The sequence below is a fragment of the Pipistrellus kuhlii genome, unplaced genomic scaffold, assembly GCF_014108245.1.
Source record: "Pipistrellus kuhlii isolate mPipKuh1 unplaced genomic scaffold, mPipKuh1.p scaffold_m20_p_3, whole genome shotgun sequence".
In the NCBI taxonomy this organism is placed as follows: domain Eukaryota; kingdom Metazoa; phylum Chordata; class Mammalia; order Chiroptera; family Vespertilionidae; genus Pipistrellus; species Pipistrellus kuhlii.
This window is the reverse complement of record NW_023425529.1, coordinates 147295714-147315492: the sequence shown is the minus strand read 5'-3', so window position 1 is coordinate 147315492 and position 19779 is coordinate 147295714. Positions and strand designations below refer to the sequence as shown.

The window sequence follows — 19779 nt, the reverse complement described above, 5'->3', positions numbered from 1 at the left end:
GAAGGTGGGAGCAAGCTGCCAGCACCCATGGGAGCAGGGAAGGAGTCATACCACTTCAGGAGGCTGGAGGGAGCTACCACTGCTGCCTGTAGAAGCAGGGGAGGAGGGAGAGGGGGACTTAGAGGTGCTCCATGCACATGCAACCTGTTGAATGGTTGTTACTGTGACGTCCTAATAGATAATTTGCATATTACCACTCCCTCTCTCTCTCTCTCTCTCTCTCTCTCTCTCTCTCGACACTGATTCATAAAACCATATGGGTTTCAAGTGTACAACTCAATAAAACATCATTTACACATGGCATCATGTGTTTATCACTCCAAGCAAAGTCTCTTTCCATACCCATTTCCCCACCTTTTGCCCACCTCCACCTACTTTCCACCCCCCTTCCCCTCTGGCTTTCACCACACTGTTGTCTGTATCTATGTGTTAAGTGTATATGTTTTTTACTTAATCCCTTTACCTTCTTTCATCCAGTCCCCACTCTGACCTCTGTCAGTCTGTTCCATGTACTGATGCCTCTGTTTCTATTTTCTTTATCAATTTATTTTGTTTATAAGATTGCACAAATGAGTGAGATTAAATGGTACTTGTCTTTATCTGACTGGCTTATTTCACTTAGGATAATACTGTAACCTCAAGGTTCTTTCATGATGTCTCAAAAAGTAAGATTCGTTTTTAATGGCCATGTAGTATTCCATTATGTAAATGTACCACAGCTTTTTTAATCCACTCATCTACTGATGGACAAGAGCTGCTTCCAAATCTTGGCTATCCTATATAATACAAATCTAATATGCAAATTGTCCCCTCAGGAGTTCAACTGGGAGACCAGGCACTTGATTGCTCTCTATGACATCATGCACTGACCACCAGGGGGTGGTGTGGAACATGGTGGGCGGCCAGCTGTAGTGATGGGGTGGTGAGGGAGCAAGCAAAGGAGGAGGTGGGGAGGCTGGGAGGTGGAGAACTTGATCTGTCCTCATTGCTGGGCAGGCCTAAGGACTCTACCTTTGCACGAATTTCATGCACTGGGCCTCTAGTTGTAAATAATGCTTCAATGAACATAGGGGTGCATCTATTCTTTTACATTAGCATTTTGAGGTTTGGATATATTCCCAGAAGTGGAATTGCTGGGTCATAGGCAGATCCATTTTTAATTTTTTGAGGAAACTCCATACTATTTTCCACAGTGGCTGCACCCATTTGCATTCTCACCAACAGTGCACAAGGCTTCCCTTTTCTCCACATCCTCGACAGCGCTTGTTTGTTGACTTATTGAGGATAGCCATTCTGACAGGCATGAGGTGATATCTCATTGTGGTTTTAATTTGCATTTCTCTGAAAAGTCCTATTGATCATTTGCTAATTGCTACTCCCTGTGCTTGACAAGCCAATTAGACAGCAGAGGACTTTGTGTACAAAAGAGTCAGGTGGACAAGCCAAGGGCCATGGGTTCTAGAGATAACCGGGTGCACATCTCAGGCACTGGCGCTTCCCATAGCAAAGTGGACGGCAGCGTGGGCTGGGGCAGAGCCTCCCTTCCACCACAGTGGCTGCGGGTAGCACAGCCCTGCCCCCACCTGTCAGGGTTCAGCACGGAGCTGGAGGCCCTTTCTCCAAGTGAAAGTGAAACGTGGAACTGAAATGGGAGAGTTATGGGACATCCACTTATCATTAGTAAATAGATGTGAAGTTATAAGACTTAAAAAAATTTCATTAGCAGTAGCAGCAAGAAGAGTAGCAGCAAGTAGCATCACCATGGTATAAGATTACCTAGAACCTCATTTCACACTTTTTCTCTGGCTCCCAACAGTATTCTGCTAATATCCTATGAAGTTTTTTTTTTCCTGAATATAAATTAAAAACATTTAAATACTGACTTCTTTCTTTAGCTATAAAGTCACTATACAATGTTTGGGATTGCACAAATATTTTAACTATCAGGGTGTTTTATTTTTAGTCTTTTACTTTCAATAGTTTGACAATTTCCTTGATGGATTGCCTTTTAAGAAAACAGGTTTTTATTCTTACATCTCAGAACAATCTCTCATCTTTCATATTCCCTTCCCTCTCCCCCGCCCTCTCTTGTTCTCTTCCTCTCTTGGTTCCCCGATTCATGTTTTTCTTTACTTAAAGATTGATTATAATGGTCCCTTGGCCAAGTTGTTTGGCAAACCCTAAGACCCTAGATGGGCTTTGGATTCTGTGAGGAGAATTCTGGGTTGTACTGAATCAAGTTAAATAATCAGTTTCAGTTTTGGCTGCTTTTCATTGGCTTCAATTTTCGAACTCCAGCTACCGCGTCAGTTTTAAGGTTTTGATAATCTGCTCTGATGCTTACGCAGCTGGGTTCCAGAATATGTCAGATTGCTGCATACTTCTTAAAATTGGTTCTTCCACAAAATAAATTCTTTCCATTTGCTTGAGGAGATGATTTTTCCCCCCCTTGAAGCTTTTGCATTCCTTAAACAACAGACCTCTTGATATTTCCTCCCGAATGGTGGAAAAGCACAAAGCGCATTTTGAGTGTGGAGAGAAAGAAATCCCGACCCCATTGGCCTAGCTAAATGATTATTTTATATACTCTTTGTTTATAAGGTTTAAAGTGATTCCTTAAGAATCACTTTGCAAAATTTACATAAACATGTAAATGTCATCAGCTTGACTTTGTGTCATTCATTCAACCCACCATTCAACAAATGATGGTTGTGTCACTAAGGCCAGACATGGCCCTGTGCTCATGAGGTTCTGATAAGAAATCAGACCATTATGACAGAATGTAATAACTGTGATGGGAGAGCTCAGGAGGGAGAACTAACCCAGGCTGGAGAGTGAGAGAAAGGTTCCTAGAATAGCCACAGTGTGCTAGGCAGAGCTGGTTCTTACTGGCTCACAAGACCACTTGATAAATTTCCAGGAGTTTTGCAAGCCGGTCATTAAACACAATGATTATTAAAAGTTAAATTGTATACACTTAACATTATATAAACTATATTGAAAACAAAGGTCATATATATTCACAACTTATTATTTTCTAATTGCTTACTGTTATCTATGCTCTGAGGCAAATCATGCCAATTATATCCTGAGGTTACTTACATACAACTATATAATGGGGTGCTACTCTGTGTTCATTGACATCGTGCTGGTAGCTTGAAATCACCACAGAAATTGGGAAACACTACAAAGTAGCATATTTCCTGTGAATAGGGGCCAGTCTTCTAGGGAATCTTGCCTGGGGAGTGAAGTAGTTGGAGTATGCCTGGCAAATGCTGTGTATTTGGAGTGGGGGGGTGAAGAAGATAGCATGTTCCAGGATGAGGGAACAGCAGGAACCAAAGCATATAGATGACAGAGGATAGTTCTGAGCCACAGAGCTAAGGCTGTTCCATATGTTTGGTACATATAGAGGTTCCCTTACTGTAGGGAGCGATTATAGGGTTAAGCCTTGGACTGACCTGCTGGCAAAGTCACAAACAAGTCCCAGCTTAGAAGGCTGTGCCCTCTAAGCATAATTAAGCTTGATCTTGTGATGCTCCCTAGATCTTTCCTAGGTAGCTAATGGGCTGTGGGAGGGGCAGCAAGTGCTGCCAAAACAAGTGGAACTTACAAGAACATTGTAAATTACCTTGTTTACCTCTGACTATAAAGTAAAGCATTAGCTTGTAGTCTGGATCTGTTCCATGGCCTCAGCCAGGCACAGAAGATCCACCTAGACCCAGCTTATTCTCTTTGTCTATCTTTTTTTTCATCCTTCACTGGCCCTCCCTCAGGCTCGCCAAACCCTTGGCTGTGCTGGCGCCACACACCTTACCTCCTAGATTAAAGCTTCTGTTAGGACTCAGGCTTTGTTGGTCTTATTCACTATGACCTCTACTCCCAGCATTGAGTATGGTATTCACATGGTAACAGATGCTCAATAAGTTTTTGCTTCAATAATATAAGGTGGGGAGAGTAGTGAGTACTGGGCCTGGAGGGCCACGGTGAGGACAACATCTTGCAGGACTACCTCTTGGCTTTATTCTAATGGCAGCAGAGAACTGTGGAATGATATCAAGCAGGAGAGTGAAGTGAACATATTTGCACTTTTCAGGAATCCCTCTGGCTGCTGTGTGGGAAATTGACTGGAGTGTGGCAAAACTAAAGGCAGGAAATTAATCAGGATTCTATAACCCATGTGTGAGGTGATAGAATTAGAGAGCTGCTGTGAATAAATTCAAGTGATATTTGGAATGGCTGTTTAATTGGTTTCCTTATGGACTGAGTATGAGGGTAAAGAAGAGGAGCCAGCAGGGTTTCTGGCAAGGACCAAACAGCAGTAGGAGGCATTCTCTGGGATAGAGGACCCTGGGGAAGAGAAGGGTTTGTGAGAGGACCATGAGCTCAGTTTGGGACAGGTATATTTGAGGTGGCAGGTGGAGGTGTGCAGCAGACAGCTGGATAAACATGTGATTGGGAGAGTAATCTGGGCTAGAGAGAGATTTGGGATGAAAACTCCTACTGTTGCTAAAGCAAGCTCAGAAAATTGTGTCCCAGCCAGCCTGGATTTTCTACACAAGAATTCTTTTTGTCACTCACCCCAGTGAACACTATGTTTAAAAAATATATTGTCTAGCGGGCAAGTAAAATGTATTAGTAAATAATTTATTGATTTTTTTTCACTTTGCAGGGCATCTAAGCTACTTAGATAATGTTTACAATATATTTTAGTACAATGAGCAGGTGATATGAAAGAGATGAACATATTGTACTCGAAGAAAGAGAAAGCCATGTATTATTCCAAGTTTACCTGCAGAACAAGTGGTGATAACCACACAGAGGTAGTTACATGTCTAAATATTGACTGGCTGGCAATGATTGTACAGGATCAAATCAGACTGCATATCCCTGAGTGAAGGGAATTGTTAAGTGCTGGAACAACCATGTATTTGTGAGAATGGGAAGAGGCCGCTAACACTAACCTTGACACAGTAATCTACTGTCCATGGGAAGCACAGTTCTAGGGAAACTGTTCTCTGTAAGTCAGGAAGAGGTTGGGAGAACACTTTCTGGAGAGTGAGCCGATAACCTCTGTTCTTAAGAATGCTCTATGAGCATAGGGGTGTATACATGCGTATAAGTACAACCAATGCACACAACTCTGGGGAGGGAGGGTATGTACAGGAAGGAGGACAATAGTAAAATATGTACACCGATAATAATTTAATTTAAAAAAAGAATGCTCTAAGTGTGTGTTAAAAACTGAATTAAGTTGCAATCACGGATTTCTGAGTACACTACAGTAAATGGAATCTTCTCATCTTTTGGCCTAAAGTTCAAGTGAAAGAAAAATCTTAGGATAAGTCTCCTAAGGTTATGGATTATCGGGAGTTGCATTTTATCATCAAAAGGAGGAAAACAATATTCCTTTTACATGGAAGAAAAGTTAAAACTAGTTTGCTTTGGGTGCATGTCTGAAAATTCATCATAAGTATTTTTCTCGAAACTTCATTTTACTTTATGAAAAAATGGTGTCTCCTTCCCTTCTTGTATCTAGCATCTGAAAAATCTGGTCCTATTATCCACTGATGTTACAAACAGGAATGGAACAGATTCTCAGATTCTAGTTGTGTGTGTGTGTGTTAATATAGAAATGAAGAATCAAAGAATAAAAGATGTTTTAAATCCTTGCTTCTTGGTAGAATATTATAAGTGAAAGCTGATAGGAAGAATGTAAACTTTAAAATTTGAATAACCAGAAAAAATATTCTGAATTTAGAAATCATTGAGAGAATCTCTCTCTCTCCCTCTCTCTCTCTCTCTCTCTCTCTCTCTCTCTCTCTCTCTCTCAAACAACAACAACAACAACAACAACAACAACAAAGCAAAAAACAAAGAAACTAAAGAAGAAATAGAAATAAAGCTTTGTAAATTGCATGACCATTGGCTTTTTTTCTTTTTTCTCAGAGATCAGACAGAAGGGATTTGAACCACTTGTCAACGGAGCACGTCAACGTAGGAGTAATGTGATAGTAGGCAGAGGCCACTGAAATTCCTCTAAACCGTTGCTCTGTTGGCATTGGTGCTGCCAATAGGCACATGCCAGATGTCAGGCTGCTGACAGGGTCTACATCCATTCTGTGTTTCCTTCTATAATAGTCTGTTCTTTCAAAGGTCTGATGATTAGACATTTATTCAGTGCCATGTCATAGGCCAGGCAGAAGTCTGTGTCCCTTTTGAGGTGATTCTCTGCTATTGAAAATATCACATGGATGAGTAGATTTAAACGCAAGTGTATTTATACCAACCAAACCTGTTCATCTGATCTTAGATACTAAAGATAAGTTCCCAGACTTACATCAAAGAGGTAAAACTATGGAGTCAATGCTCTTTTTAATTTCTGTATTATAGACATTTTCAATAACAATTATCACAATGCTTAACTATTATGAGTGATTTTCATTTGATATAGTTTATGCTAAGCATTTTGCATGGATTGTATCACTTTACTCTAAAATGATCCCAGGAATAAATGCTACTAGCATCTTCATTTTTTTAGAAGAATATTTTGTTTTTATTTATTTTTCTAAGTTTTATTTTCCAATTACAGTAGATAATCAATATTATTTTACTTTCAGGTGTACACCATTGTGGTTAGATATTTATCCAATATAAGTGATCCCTCTGATAATTCAAGCAGCATCCTCCTTTTTAATGTGAATTAATTGACTTTAGACAGATAAATAATTTGCCTTGTAACTTTTATGCAATTTTCAAGAATACTAGACTAACTTCAAGTACATTTTAAGGTCATTTCTATTCCTCATTGTTGAACTCACTGTGGCATTATACTTCCATGTTCTGAATTCAATTATACAGAATGTACTGTTTCTTCCATGTGTAAAATGACATGTTAAGATGAATCTCTGTAGAATGTAAGGATGAGCAAGATATAGTTCCTGTCCTCCACTAATTTATAATTCCAGAAGAAGGAGGTAATTACACAAGTAATCACACCACAAAGAATAATGTTTACTGCCTTAAGAACATATGTAATATAGGGACTCAAAGTTTTACATGCATGTATCTACATATTTATTTAAACTAAATTCTAAAATATGTCCTCATAGCTAAAAGAAGATGTTTTTTCCATGTGAATCCCCAAGATGTTATTTCTACCTGAATGTATTGAAAGGAAAAGTTCCATAGAAAAAAAATGTTAACTAGACACTAGAAAAAGAAACCTAATAATTAATGAAAAGATAATGTATTAAATGTTAGAGATGAAAAGGGGACATTTCAATCAACCCCCATTCTACAGATGAGGAAACAAAGACCTGCCAGCTAGAGGCAGAAATTATTATATTACTTTTTTGTTCTCTGAAGCTTTTTTCCTGTCTTTACTTGAGCTGTAGATTCAGAAAGAATTGTCTGGAGAAAATTAAGTACCTGAAGGGCCATCCTGCTCTTCTCTAATGGGTTCTACTCTCGTCTGTAATAAGTATGAATTGAATGGATGGTTTCAATTGGAATTTAGTAAGTCTTCCTTCTTAATTTAGATTATATCTGACAAACCAATCTTTTTCTGGATTATATTTGAAATTACTCCTAATATATTTAAGTTATATTGAGTGAGATGAGTTTCATCTTCCCTGATAGAATAAGAAGGAGATTATCAACACATTTGAAATTCACAGGCAGAGATTCAAAGTTTTTTCTCCATGCTCTTGGGAACTTTTCAAAAGCCTGCAAAATTCTTTGATTTGGGTGGGTAAAAAGAAGTGGTAGGATAATGAAGGAAACTGTCTTTGATGAAGATGGTGAAGTTGGTGAATACAATAAGGTTAGTTGGGGCTCAGAGAACTAGCAGCTTGTGTTTCTTATCAATATGTTCTCTGTAGTAGGTTTCAGGTAACAGTGCTCTCTTAGCTGGCTAGTCCCTCAGTGCTGAAATATGTCTAGTTCTGGGGGAAAGACACTGAGGAAACAGTAGCACACTGGGAAAATCTGTTTCTTTAGATCAGACAGATCTGGGTTGCAATCCCTGATCAGCCCCTTGTTAGATTCAACGCCTCTAACAAGCTATGCAATCTCTCTAATACAATAATTTCTGTCTGTAAAACCAGGGAATCAATGTTTTACAAGATAGCAGTAAGGATATGAAATAAATATGCAAGGCATTTAGAAAGAGACTGACACAAAGCAGATAATCTGTTTTGTCCTTTGCTATTTCCCAGGCCTGATAAGTAGTAGAGAATTCGTTGAAAGAATGAATATAGGAGCTTCTCAACTAATGGTAGGCATGATGATTATCATTGTTACCAGTGATTATTTGTTCAAAAAGAACCAACAAAAGTTTAAAAATGCTGTCTCCCCCCCCCCCACCCCAAGCCTTCAAACATGTGTATATATATATCTCTATATATAAAAGCCTAAGTGGCTGGCCAATCAGCTGACCAGCCAACCGGCCAGTAGCTATGACATGCAATGATCACCAAAGGGCAGATGCTCAATGCACAGGCATGGAAACATGGAACAGACTAATGAAATCCAGGGGGGAGAGGGTAGGAAAAAATTAACCAAAGATTTTATATGCATACTAGAGGCCTGGTGCATGGAATCTTGCATTGGTGGGGTCCCTAGGCGTGGCTTGCAGGGATTGTGCTGAAACCGGCCTGGTGAACAGATTCATGCACTGGTCAGGTCCTCAGGCTGTTCTGCAGGGATCAGGCTAAAACTGGCTCTCTGACATCCCCTGAGGAGTTCCAGATTGTGAGAGAGCAGGCCAGGCCAAGGGACCCCACCAGTGCACAAGTCCATGCTCAAGGCCTCAAGTATATACAGTATATTGTACAAAATATATACAAATCAATAGTTTAAGATGAGTGCCATAATGTTATTATAACTTGATTATAAATATTGGCTAGATAATATATAGTTTGATCACTCGCTGTGATATGCACTGACCACCAGGAGGCTGTTCGAAATGAAGGGAGGCCTCGGAAGGCTCCAGTCAGCCCTGAATGCTGGCCAGGCCTATGGACCCTATCTGTGCATAAATTTCATGCACAGGATCTCTAGTGTGTTTTTTAAAAGGAATGTCAGTGTGCCTTAGCCCTAATAGCTTAGCTATGGGCTAAATAGGAGAGGAATACCTATAAAAACAGATCTAAGACAAGAGTGGAGCATGGGCATGGATAGTGGCAATGGGTCTTTTAATTAATCTGCAAATATAACTAATTTATGAAGTATAAAAGATGAGGTCTTCCCTACTTCAGATATGATGAGAATCACTATATTAGAGGAGGGAGAATTCATATCTAGAACTGTGGTGTGTTCATCTTTTGCCTTGAAATAGAAGAAGAGAGAAAATGTACACTCATATCTATATATATAAAAGCTAGTAACAGGAATGGTGGAATGACCAGAATAACCAGAATGACTGGTGGTTATGACATGCACTGCGGTAGCCAACTAGCCTGATCCAGGCTCTAATTGGCTTCTCTTCCTCCACACTGGCCCGGCCCAATGGGCCCCCACTGGGGCAGGCTGGCTGGACCCCACCCGTGCACAAATTTGTGCACTGGGTCTCTAGTATTTTATACTATTAAAACTAGGAAAGATTTGAAGCAATGAATGGTGGTCCATATAAGAAATAGTTTGGTAACATTTAGTATGGTGAGAAGTTCTAGGTAAATTTATAAATGGAATCAGACAGAAAGACAAACAACTTGAGTCCTGGCTTTATCTCCTCTGTTTCCTTACCTTCTTCATGAACCTTCTCTTAATACTTGATCTATCCAGCAAGTATTCCAAAACCCTGCCTTATGTGAGACTGGCCTTGTAGGCACCCACATCATTGTGATGCATTGACCAGCAATGTGGGCTCTGCAGTCACACACTCCTCTATGTATTGTACTTTTCAAGCACCATGACATCTTCATAAATTCCTTAACTTTGCTAAGCCTTGGTTTGCTTATCTGGAGAGTTAGGGAGAAGACCTATCTCCTCACAAGCATTGTTATGTTCCTTGTAATAAATGTAAAGCACAGCACAATCCTTGGGGGGAAGCACCCAATAAGGATGAGCCGGCAGTTATAAATATTGTTGCTTTTCTGAAAGAGACTCTGGGAATGAGTTCTATACATAACTGCTGTAATAAGGCAAATGATTTTCTAAGAAGAAGTTGTCATTAATATCCTGGAGTAAACAGTCTTTGTCTTTTATAAGGTTTACAAATCTCAGGATGTCAAGCCTGCAATTAGGAAACAGATTCTAGTCTCACTTGAAGCTCACCTATTAGAGTTAACAAAGTCTCTGTTTATGTAAATACTCCAGTGCAAGTCTGGAAATCTAGACCTTCAAATGTGATGAGACTATTAATAGTGACTGAGAGTTCCTAGAAAAGGGGAAATATTTAACCATCCGGTTATTAGCTGGAATGTAGATTTTAGACTTTAGTGCATGCCTGATTTTCATGGATGTCGCTTGTAGGGGAGAAAAACTACATAGTTCCAAATTCTATTCCCTTGAAGAAATAAGACCTCTTTTAGAACATAACCATTCCATCAGCAAATCTTGTCAGTGTTTACTAGTAGATGTAGCCAAATTCCAGCCATCTTGTACTCTCCATTACATGATAGGCTGACTTTGGTCCTTCTTCCTTGCCCTCTTCCAATCATCTCTGCCTCCTGTCCCATCTTTCTTTCCCAGAGAGATCCAGCTGCCCTCCTCTTCTTCCTTCCTTAACTCATTCCATCCCCCTGTCTCTATGCCAACACTACCAGATACGCTTTATTTATTTATTATTATTATTTTAAAATATATTTTATTGATTTTTGAGATAGAGGAAGAGAGAGAGATAAAAGCCAAAAACATAGATGAGAGAGAAACATCGATCAGCTGCCTCTTACACATCCCCCACTGGGGATGTGCCTGCAACCAAGGTACATGCCCTTGACCAGAATCAAACCTGGGACCTTTCAGTATGAAGGCTGATGCTCTATCCACTGAGCCAAATCGGTTTCAGTCAGATACACTTTTTAAACATGTTTTTAGCTCATTTGACATTTTGGTACTACTATTTTATGACCCTCCACATTATATCCTCTCATATGAGTGTACTCTTACATGTTCTATATTATTTCTACTTTTGATTTTGACAATTCTTACAAAGAAATGTATCCTTAACAAAATAGAACCAGAGGCATGGATACATGGAACAGACTGACAACTGTCAGAGGGACTGGGGGAGAAGAGGACTGGATGAAAGATGGTGAAGTGATTAGCTAAAGAACATATATGCATAATCCAAGATACAGACAACAATGTGGTGATGGTCAGAGTGGGGGTTGGGTGCAGAAAGACAAAGGGTTGGGGGAAATGGGGACATCTGTAATAGTACAATAAAAAGTGAAGTTCTGTGAACAGCCATACTATTCTAGGACAAATTCCATAAAAATATCTCATCCATATTCTGGTAATAAAAAGAATCCATCTAAGACTTAGAGAATTTTTAATAGAATAATTAGACTTGAACATGTATATGCACATGCTGATAAAAAAACAAACAAAACCTCTGCCTCTAGAAAGTGTGGGGTGCTCTCAGGTCACAGACAGTTTTCTTTATGTGGTTTTTCATGACCTGTTCTCTAGAGCAGTTTGAACATCAACAACTTTAGCATCTGGTTACTCAAGCGCTGCAGGGATATTTGGCCTCTCAAAGCATCATTCATTGGTTTCTAGGCAATAGGTTTGAGAGGTCTAGATGGCTGCTGTTTTTTGATGGGAAAGAAAGAAAATAGCTTTTCATGGAACCACCAAATATGCTATTCTCTAACAGGTAATGGCAAATTTAGAGAATCCTTCTTTATACCAGATATCACAAATTCATTAAAACCCAGGACAAGGCCTATGAAACTCTCTGCTCATCCATCTTCCAGGAAAGATTTCTTCCTACCCTACATTCTACTAGTCCATCCTGAAAAGCCCAAATCTAGTTTGATTCATATATAGCCAAGAGACCTAGTTGGATTCTATGGTTCTCTCTCTGCCCTCCCCACCCCTCCCCATTCCTTTTTCCTTGATTAGATTTGAAATCCCTTTCACAAAGGATTTTAAAATCAAAGGAAGCTAAGCCAACTGCTTGCCTGAAATTTATTTGTGTGAATGACTTTCTGTTAAAATGCAATCACCCAGTCAGTCACCAGGTTTAAAAAACTGATATAGATTTGGTTAGTGTTTCAGGACAAGGTGACTGGTCAAAAGAACAGAAGGGCATTATACAATCATCAATGTGGGTGAAAAGGGTGATGAAGGAACGGCTGGGAACCCATTGCAAATCTCCCAATTTTGTTGAAGGTGGGTCCTGTTTATCTTCAAATGGGTGGGACAAATCAAAATCTTGCACCTGAGGTATTTGTGTTCTGCAGCTGCAAACCCAAAAGCTCTGTCTCACATGATTTTTGAAAATGAACTACTTTTTTTTTCTTTGAATGTGTTTTGGACTTCATACAAAGGAGCATTTTCCCCTGAAGATACATTAATCAAGGTTACAACATAGTCTTAAAAAAGGAAGTCAGATGGAAGGTTTAATTATAATATTTACAATTGAACATATAGAACATTTGCCTGGCTTGCACAGCTGAAGATATAATTAGAAGTTACTCAAGAGAGAACAGGGTTAAAGTGTATAGACATTTCAAACATTAAATCCACTCCCCCCAAAATTGCTCACAAATATGAGGGATTAGTCAATATACTTGAGGCTCTCTGAAACTTTTTAGCAGCCAATAATTTCTTCATGATTGAGTAGTTGTGAGCAAAAAGATTGCTTCCTTTCTCAATGCCATTTTGTTAGACATTTTTAATGAAGTAGCAAATTTGTAGCTTGACATGAAAAGTTCACTGACAATGTACTTGAATTTATAATCCCAGCTGACATATCTGGTTACTTCATTCTTAGATTACTGCTCTTTCTTTATTAGTAGACATATGACTAATGCAAATACCTTTGCAGACACCTGCATGCTGTTTTCTTGCATGTTCATAATGGCTTCAGAGATCTTGACATCTATAGGATCCATGACCGACTCAATGTTGAAAGGTCCTTCCAGTCGCTCTGCCACCAAGAGCATTGCATCTGTTAAAATACAGGAGCATGATTTATTTGAGAACTGAGAGCTCCAGGTTCTTAACCTGTGTTTAAACATTCACAACACGACTGGTTGAAAAATATCCGTTCATTAAAATTTTAATTTGTTTTTATATGGCAAATAAAAAAAAGTGGAACGAATGACTAAATCTTAGAGAAGTATTTTATTTCATTTGAAGACTGACAATTATTTTACATATATAGAAGCAGACCTGAAAATGAGAAAATAAGTTCAAGTTTAGAGAGTAAGAAAATAAACAAAAAGAAAAAAAAATCAAACACAAAAGAAGAAAGTAAGAAAATTGAATATAACAAATTACATATCCTATCTAATAAAAGAATAATATGCAAATTGACCATCACTCCAACACACAAGATGGCCACCCTCATGTGGTCAAAAATGGCCAACCCCCTGTGGACACAAGATGGCTGTCACAAGATGGCTGGCAGGGGAGGGCAGTTGTGGGCAATCAGGCCAACAGGGAAGGGCAATTGGGAGGGACCAGGCCTGCAGGGGAGGGAAATTGGGGAGAACCAGGCCAGTAGGGGAGAGCAGTTAGAGGAGACCAGGCTGGCAGGGGAGGACAGTTGGTGGTGACCAGGCCTGCAGGGGAGGACAGTTAGGGGCAACCAGGCCTGCAGGGGAGGGCAGTTAGGGGTGACCAGACTGGCAGGGAGGGCAGTTAGGGGTGACCAGGCTGATAAGGAAGGGTAGTTAGGGGTTACTGGGCCAGCTGGGGAGGGCAGTTAGGGGTGACCAGGCCAGGAGGGGAGGGCAGTTAGGGGCAATTGGGCCAGCAGGGGAGCAGTTAGATGTCGATCAGGATGGCAGGTGAGTGGTTAGGGGGTGATCAGGCTGGCAGGCTGAAGTGGTTAAGGGTAATCAGGCAGAGAGGCAGGTAAGCATTGGGAGCCAGAAGTCCTGGGTTGTGAGAGGGATGTCTGTGGGATTGGGCCTGAATGGGCAGTTGGACATCCCTTGAGGGGTCCCAGAGTGGAGAGGGTGTAGGCTGGGCTGAGGGACACCCTCCTCCTCCTGCACACATTTTGTGCACTGGACCTTTAGTATATATATAAAAGTCAAGTGACCAGCCAGTAGCTATGATGCACACTGACTACCAGGAGCAGATGCTCAACTCAGGAGTTGCTGAGCTGCAGTCACTTGGCAGAGGCGGTTCTCAGGTGGCTCACCAGTAACCAAAGAGGAGGGAGCCTGATTCCAGGGTGTGTCACCCAAGAACTGCCCTCTTGCTATATGGGACCTCTCAGGGGATGTCAGAGAGCTGGTTTTGGCCTGATTCCTACAGGTCAGGCATAGGGACCCACTGGTGCACAAATCTGAGCACTGAACCTCTAGACCTACATAAAATAAAAACAAAACAAACCATTATTAGGTCAGGGATCCACTCCATCTCAAAGATGGAGTCTAATTTCTTCTGGAGTGTGGGAAAAATGGAGAATATTGGAGAAATGGTAATGTGTTATCGTAATTTGGATGCACAAATGTCATGACCCAACTCAAGCATATCTATGTGTGTGAAGCATTTCTGGATTTCCTGTGAAGAACAGACCTGGTTTGTTCTGTCACTCCACCTAGCACACTATTCTGTTTTGCACTTTGACAACCTTGGGGATAGGGAACGTTATCTTTCTTGGTTTTGTATATTCAAGGCTTATGATGGTTCTTATCACGTTGTAAACTCTCAAAAATGTCTATGATGTTATAGTGAACTGAAGTATTGATTGGGAAGCTTTAGTTTTCTGGAGAAGATGGTGATAATGATATGGAGGCAAAGGCTATGAGTTAGGAGTTAGTAGCCCTGTTTCTTGCCCTGTTACTAACTAGTTAAATGGCCATGGGACAAATTTCCTAGCTTTTGAGTCACAGAATAGAGAAGTGTACAATACCCCTTTCTAGAATAGTTTAGTATATGCCCTATGTTTTCTTTTCCATCTGTGCGTGAATATTTTAAGCATGTAAATATACCATATAATCTGTTTTTTATTTGTTTAATTTTGAGGAGAGAAACACCCATCAGTTGCTTCTCCCTCCCTGACTCCCCCACCAAAAAAACCCAAAAACAAAAAACAACACCCCCCCCCCCCCCCCACACACACACACACTCCTGGTCTGGGTTTGAACCTACAACCTGAGTAGGTGCCCTGATCATCAATCAAACCCACAGTGTATGGGATGACACTTTAACCATCTGAGCCACTTTGGCCATGGCTATGATTTGCTTTTTAAATGTACGTAGTATATTATTAATGTAAAACACTATTTATAGTAGCTATTTTATTGTATTAGTGTAAGGAAAGCAAATTTTATTTTTATTACGTATCCAACCAAGCTCAACTAATGTCCAACATCACCACATTTGCAGGGTTATAAGTAGTGATGAGTGAGGCACATGAGAAACTTTTTAAGACAGACAATTTTTCATAAGAAAGCTGCAGTACTGTCTGGGAAGCAGAGTGAACAGCGTTAGCTTTTACAGGGTCTCCTGGCTCTCTCAGCCCCACCCCCTCACCGAGTTGTTGCTTTACACCTGTGGGATGAGTAACAGCAAATGCATCCAGTGCAGCACCTAGAGCACATGTGTCAAACACAAGGCCCGCGCGGGCCAAATCCGTCCCACCAGGCCTTGCAATGTGGCCCGCACCGCGCTGTCATCACTGCACTCCACTGCGTTTCCATCACAATGACAGTTTATGACTGTTCAGTAAACCATTTGGCCCGCGAATTAGGCTGGATTTTAGATTTTGGCCCCTTCTCTGATTGAGTTCGACACCCCTAACCTAGAGCATCAGGGAGGTCCCTCTACCCCAACTCCACCCCCATTACTCTGCCTCATGCTGTCTTCATGGACAATCATGACTTGGAACACGTAACTGTCAACAAGGACTCACAGAGAAGCTCAACACTTTCTGATTTCTTTCCTTAGGAAATGAAGACCTTGCTGTGTATGTTACAGCAGAAGTAGCAATGTATTTCGATCTTCCTGATCTAATCAGCTGGGGATGTAGACAGAAGGTGCATGTTGTTTGGTTGGAGTATTTTAATATTAAATATGTTTTCTCCTTTAAGGTTTGAAGGAGGCTCACTGGTGCCTGAGAACTGGTATGTTTCGTTTCATGTCTTTATATCGACTTTGTCTGTTCATAAAAAATAATCCCCTTTCCTGTTTGACTTTTTGATGGAGATTAATTATGACACATGAGCCAGTTTCTCTGGACAGGTGTATCCTGCTAAAAGAACCAAGAAATCCTTGTACATGAACACACACACACACACACACACACACACACACACACACACACATACCAAAAAAACACAAAAAACCACCACCACCACCAACAACAACAACAAACAAACAAACAAAAAAAACCAAAAAACAAAAAAAACGCACCCACACAAACTGGCACCATGGAGTTACTAAAAAGTGCAATTAAAGGAAATGATAAGTACTTAATTGTGTTCTTTATATAAGCATTTGCATAAATCACTATATGTACTGGTCTGTCACAGCATATTGATCCAACATGACTGGCTTGAGATAATAATGTGGCTTGACTGGAAGTCTGAAAGCGTTGTGCTCTGGGGAAAAAAAGGACACATTTTTGGGTAGATCAAAAGGACTTAGTATAGTGTCATAATTTGAGAACTAAAACATCTCTAAGAAGGTTCTCTTAATTGGTTACATTAAAGCATTCCCTCTCTCCCAGACCTTCCCTTCAATAAGTAAGGCAAAAACTGTTTAATTCATAACATGAAGTGGGGGAGTTTCTCAATGGTGGTGTCAGTCCTTTTGTTCCCTATTCCTTCTCCTCCATGGTGCATGCCTTTAGGTTCCCGGGTCTGCAGCATTACCTCCTTTCTGATGCTGCCATGGTAAAAGTGCTCAAGGTTACCTTTTTCCAAGCAGCTGCCTGCTTAGTCTTGCAAAAAGGCATGACTAGTGATGACTCTATGTATTAAACATGTAACCCAAAGGCCACACTTACTCAAACAGCTTGCCCCTATATTTCCATTTTCTATCTCAATTCATTTCATTTGTTTTGTAAGTATGCAACTAATTTATAATGATAAAATTTTGATGTAGGTATATATCTACTTACTTTCCTTTTAATTTTTGATCACCAGTCAGAATATGCTACTTTAATCTGATTTTTAAGTCTGGTTTAGACTAATACTAATTAAAAAAAAAAGTATATATACTGAACTCAAAATAGATTGGCTGAAATATCCCCAGATCATTATTAAGAGTAGGAATGTGCATATGATTAACAGTACTGTCATGTGCACTTAAAATGTTGTTAAGAGGGTAGATTTCATGTTATGTGCTTTTCATTTTTTACCACAATAAAAATAGGGATAATAATTGTGCTGATCAACTACAGAAATGGAGAAAAGAGAACTGCTGCTGGGAATATAAAGTGATGCAGCCACTATGGAAAACAGTATTGTGGTTCCTCAAAAATTAAAAATTGAACTACCATATGATCCAGTAATTATGCTTCTGGGAAGTAAAATCACTCTCTTAAAAAGATATCAGAATCCCCATGCTCATTGTAGCATTATTTAAAGTAGCAAAGACATAGAAATAGCATTAAGTGTTCATTGAGAGATGACTGGATAAAGAAGATGTGCTACATATGCCTATACACTGGGATATTATTCAGGCATCAAAAAGAAAGAAGTCCTGCCATTTGTGACAACAGAAAAGTATCTCAAGGGCATCATGTTAAGTGAGATATGACAGAGAAGGCAAATGCTATCTGATTTCACTTTAATGTGGAATCTAAAAAGAAACTGAACTCAGAGAACAGACTGGTGGTTGCCAGAGGCAGAGAACATGGGGTGGGAGAAATGGGTAAGGGTGGTCAAAAGGTACAAACTTCCAGTTATCAGTCTTGGGATGCAGTGTCCAGTATGGTGACTAATAGGTCAGTAATACTTTATTGTATATTTGAAAGTTGCTAAGAGAGTAGATTTTAAAAGTTCTCATCTCAAGGCAAAAAATTATAACTATGTATGGTGATAGATGTTAACTAGACTTCTATGGCAATCGTTTTGCAATATAAGTAAAACATCATGTTGTATACCTTCAACTAATACAGCGTTGTATGTCAATTATATCCCCTCAAATCCCGAAAATACATGTCTCCTTATAATATAATGATCCCTTCCCCCAGTTCTCATTTTTGTACTAAGTTTGCATGACAAGATACCCCAGGGACACAAAAGGAAGAGTAAGTAGCTTTTTAGACAACTTTCCCACTCTTTTGCATTTCCACTGTAACTGTGGGAATGCATACAATGTAACGGGTATGCGTACAGCTTGGAGTCTAGTTTAGACATGCTACCAGGTAAGAAAGTGACAGTGGCAGGCCAGAGCTGTAAAGGCTTGGGATTAGCAAAATGCCTGGGAGTGAATGGTAGCAATTCCTGGGTCCCAGACCCCAGATGGCCAGCGGGTAGGCGCAGCTCACAGAGCAGCCAGTGGTGCTTCTGCTTGACTGGTTTGCCTCCCAACTGCTGGGCAAATCTGTCACTGATCAAGCTCTCCAGGTAGCAGAAAAACTTCCTTCTTCTTTGGGGCTGAGGAAAACCATGTTTATTTCTCTTCCCGAAGTGCAGGAAACACACATGACTTTTATGACACCAAGGCAGTAGCTGGTAACTTTCTCTGAAACCAATTAAGTCACAACATGGCCATTACTTATTTCAGTGGCTGCCATCCTGTGCTGTTTTAATTATTTCTGTGCCATTTATATCTTGAAATATCTGGAACATTATATTTTTTACTGTGTTCTCGGAGCTATTATCTATTGCCAATTAAATCTGGGCAGTTTTAGGATCATCAGGTCTTTTCTGCACAAATCTCCTGTGTTGTCAAAGTTTTGTTTTTCTTTTTAAACAACAACAACAAAAAAGAGACTTTTGTCTTACTCAAGCAGTATATACCAATATAACTTTTGTTTCGAAAAGGAGAATAACATTTAGATAATTAGGAATAACTGGTATAGCAGAGATGCTATGACTGTGTGTTAGCACAGAGGTGGCTCTACAGAGGTAGAGCCACCTCAACCAGAAGGTGCCATGTAAAGTGAGGAGCCAGGATGCAGGTAAAGTTGCACCCTTGGGCCAAGGCTCTCCACTCTTGTAAGCACGGCCTTTATGAATAGGAGTGAGGAAACTGACTCTAGTTAGACAGAGTCCGGTGCCTGGGTTTCTGCATAGGCCTTTCCATTAAATGGCTGAGAGATCATGTGTGTCACTTAATTCACAAAGTCCCATTGTCTTTATCTGTGAAATGAAAATTATGACAATGCCTTTTAATCATGGCAATTTGAGGAATCAAATATGGTAGTACCCGTATAGTTGTTAGCACAGTGCTTGGCATATAATTAGCTTTCAACAAAGGTTACTATCCTAAGGCACTCTCATTGGACAGTGGAAGTGGGAAGGAGAGGAAATAACTTTCAAGACATTTTGGGAGTATTGACAGCAACAGATGTGAAGACCAAAGGAGCAAAAGGTACTTGGATGGCTGTGAGATACACAGCTTATGCTCTTTAATTTATTTAATTAATGTTTGGATTATAGCTGCTTTGTTTATTATAAAGAGATACAAAGTAGC

General features: G+C 40.0%; 1 protein-coding gene across 1 annotated transcript in view; it reads right to left on the bottom strand.

Moving 5' to 3' along the window:
* GPC6 (glypican 6) overlaps nt 1-19779 on the bottom strand; it is a 1066799-nt gene that overhangs the window by 103674 nt on the left and 943346 nt on the right. Inside the window, exon 5 of the mRNA XM_036458148.2 lies at nt 12993-13123. Coding sequence (XP_036314041.1) covers nt 12993-13123 — 131 coding nt within the window. The remainder of the gene's footprint in view (nt 1-12992; nt 13124-19779) is intronic.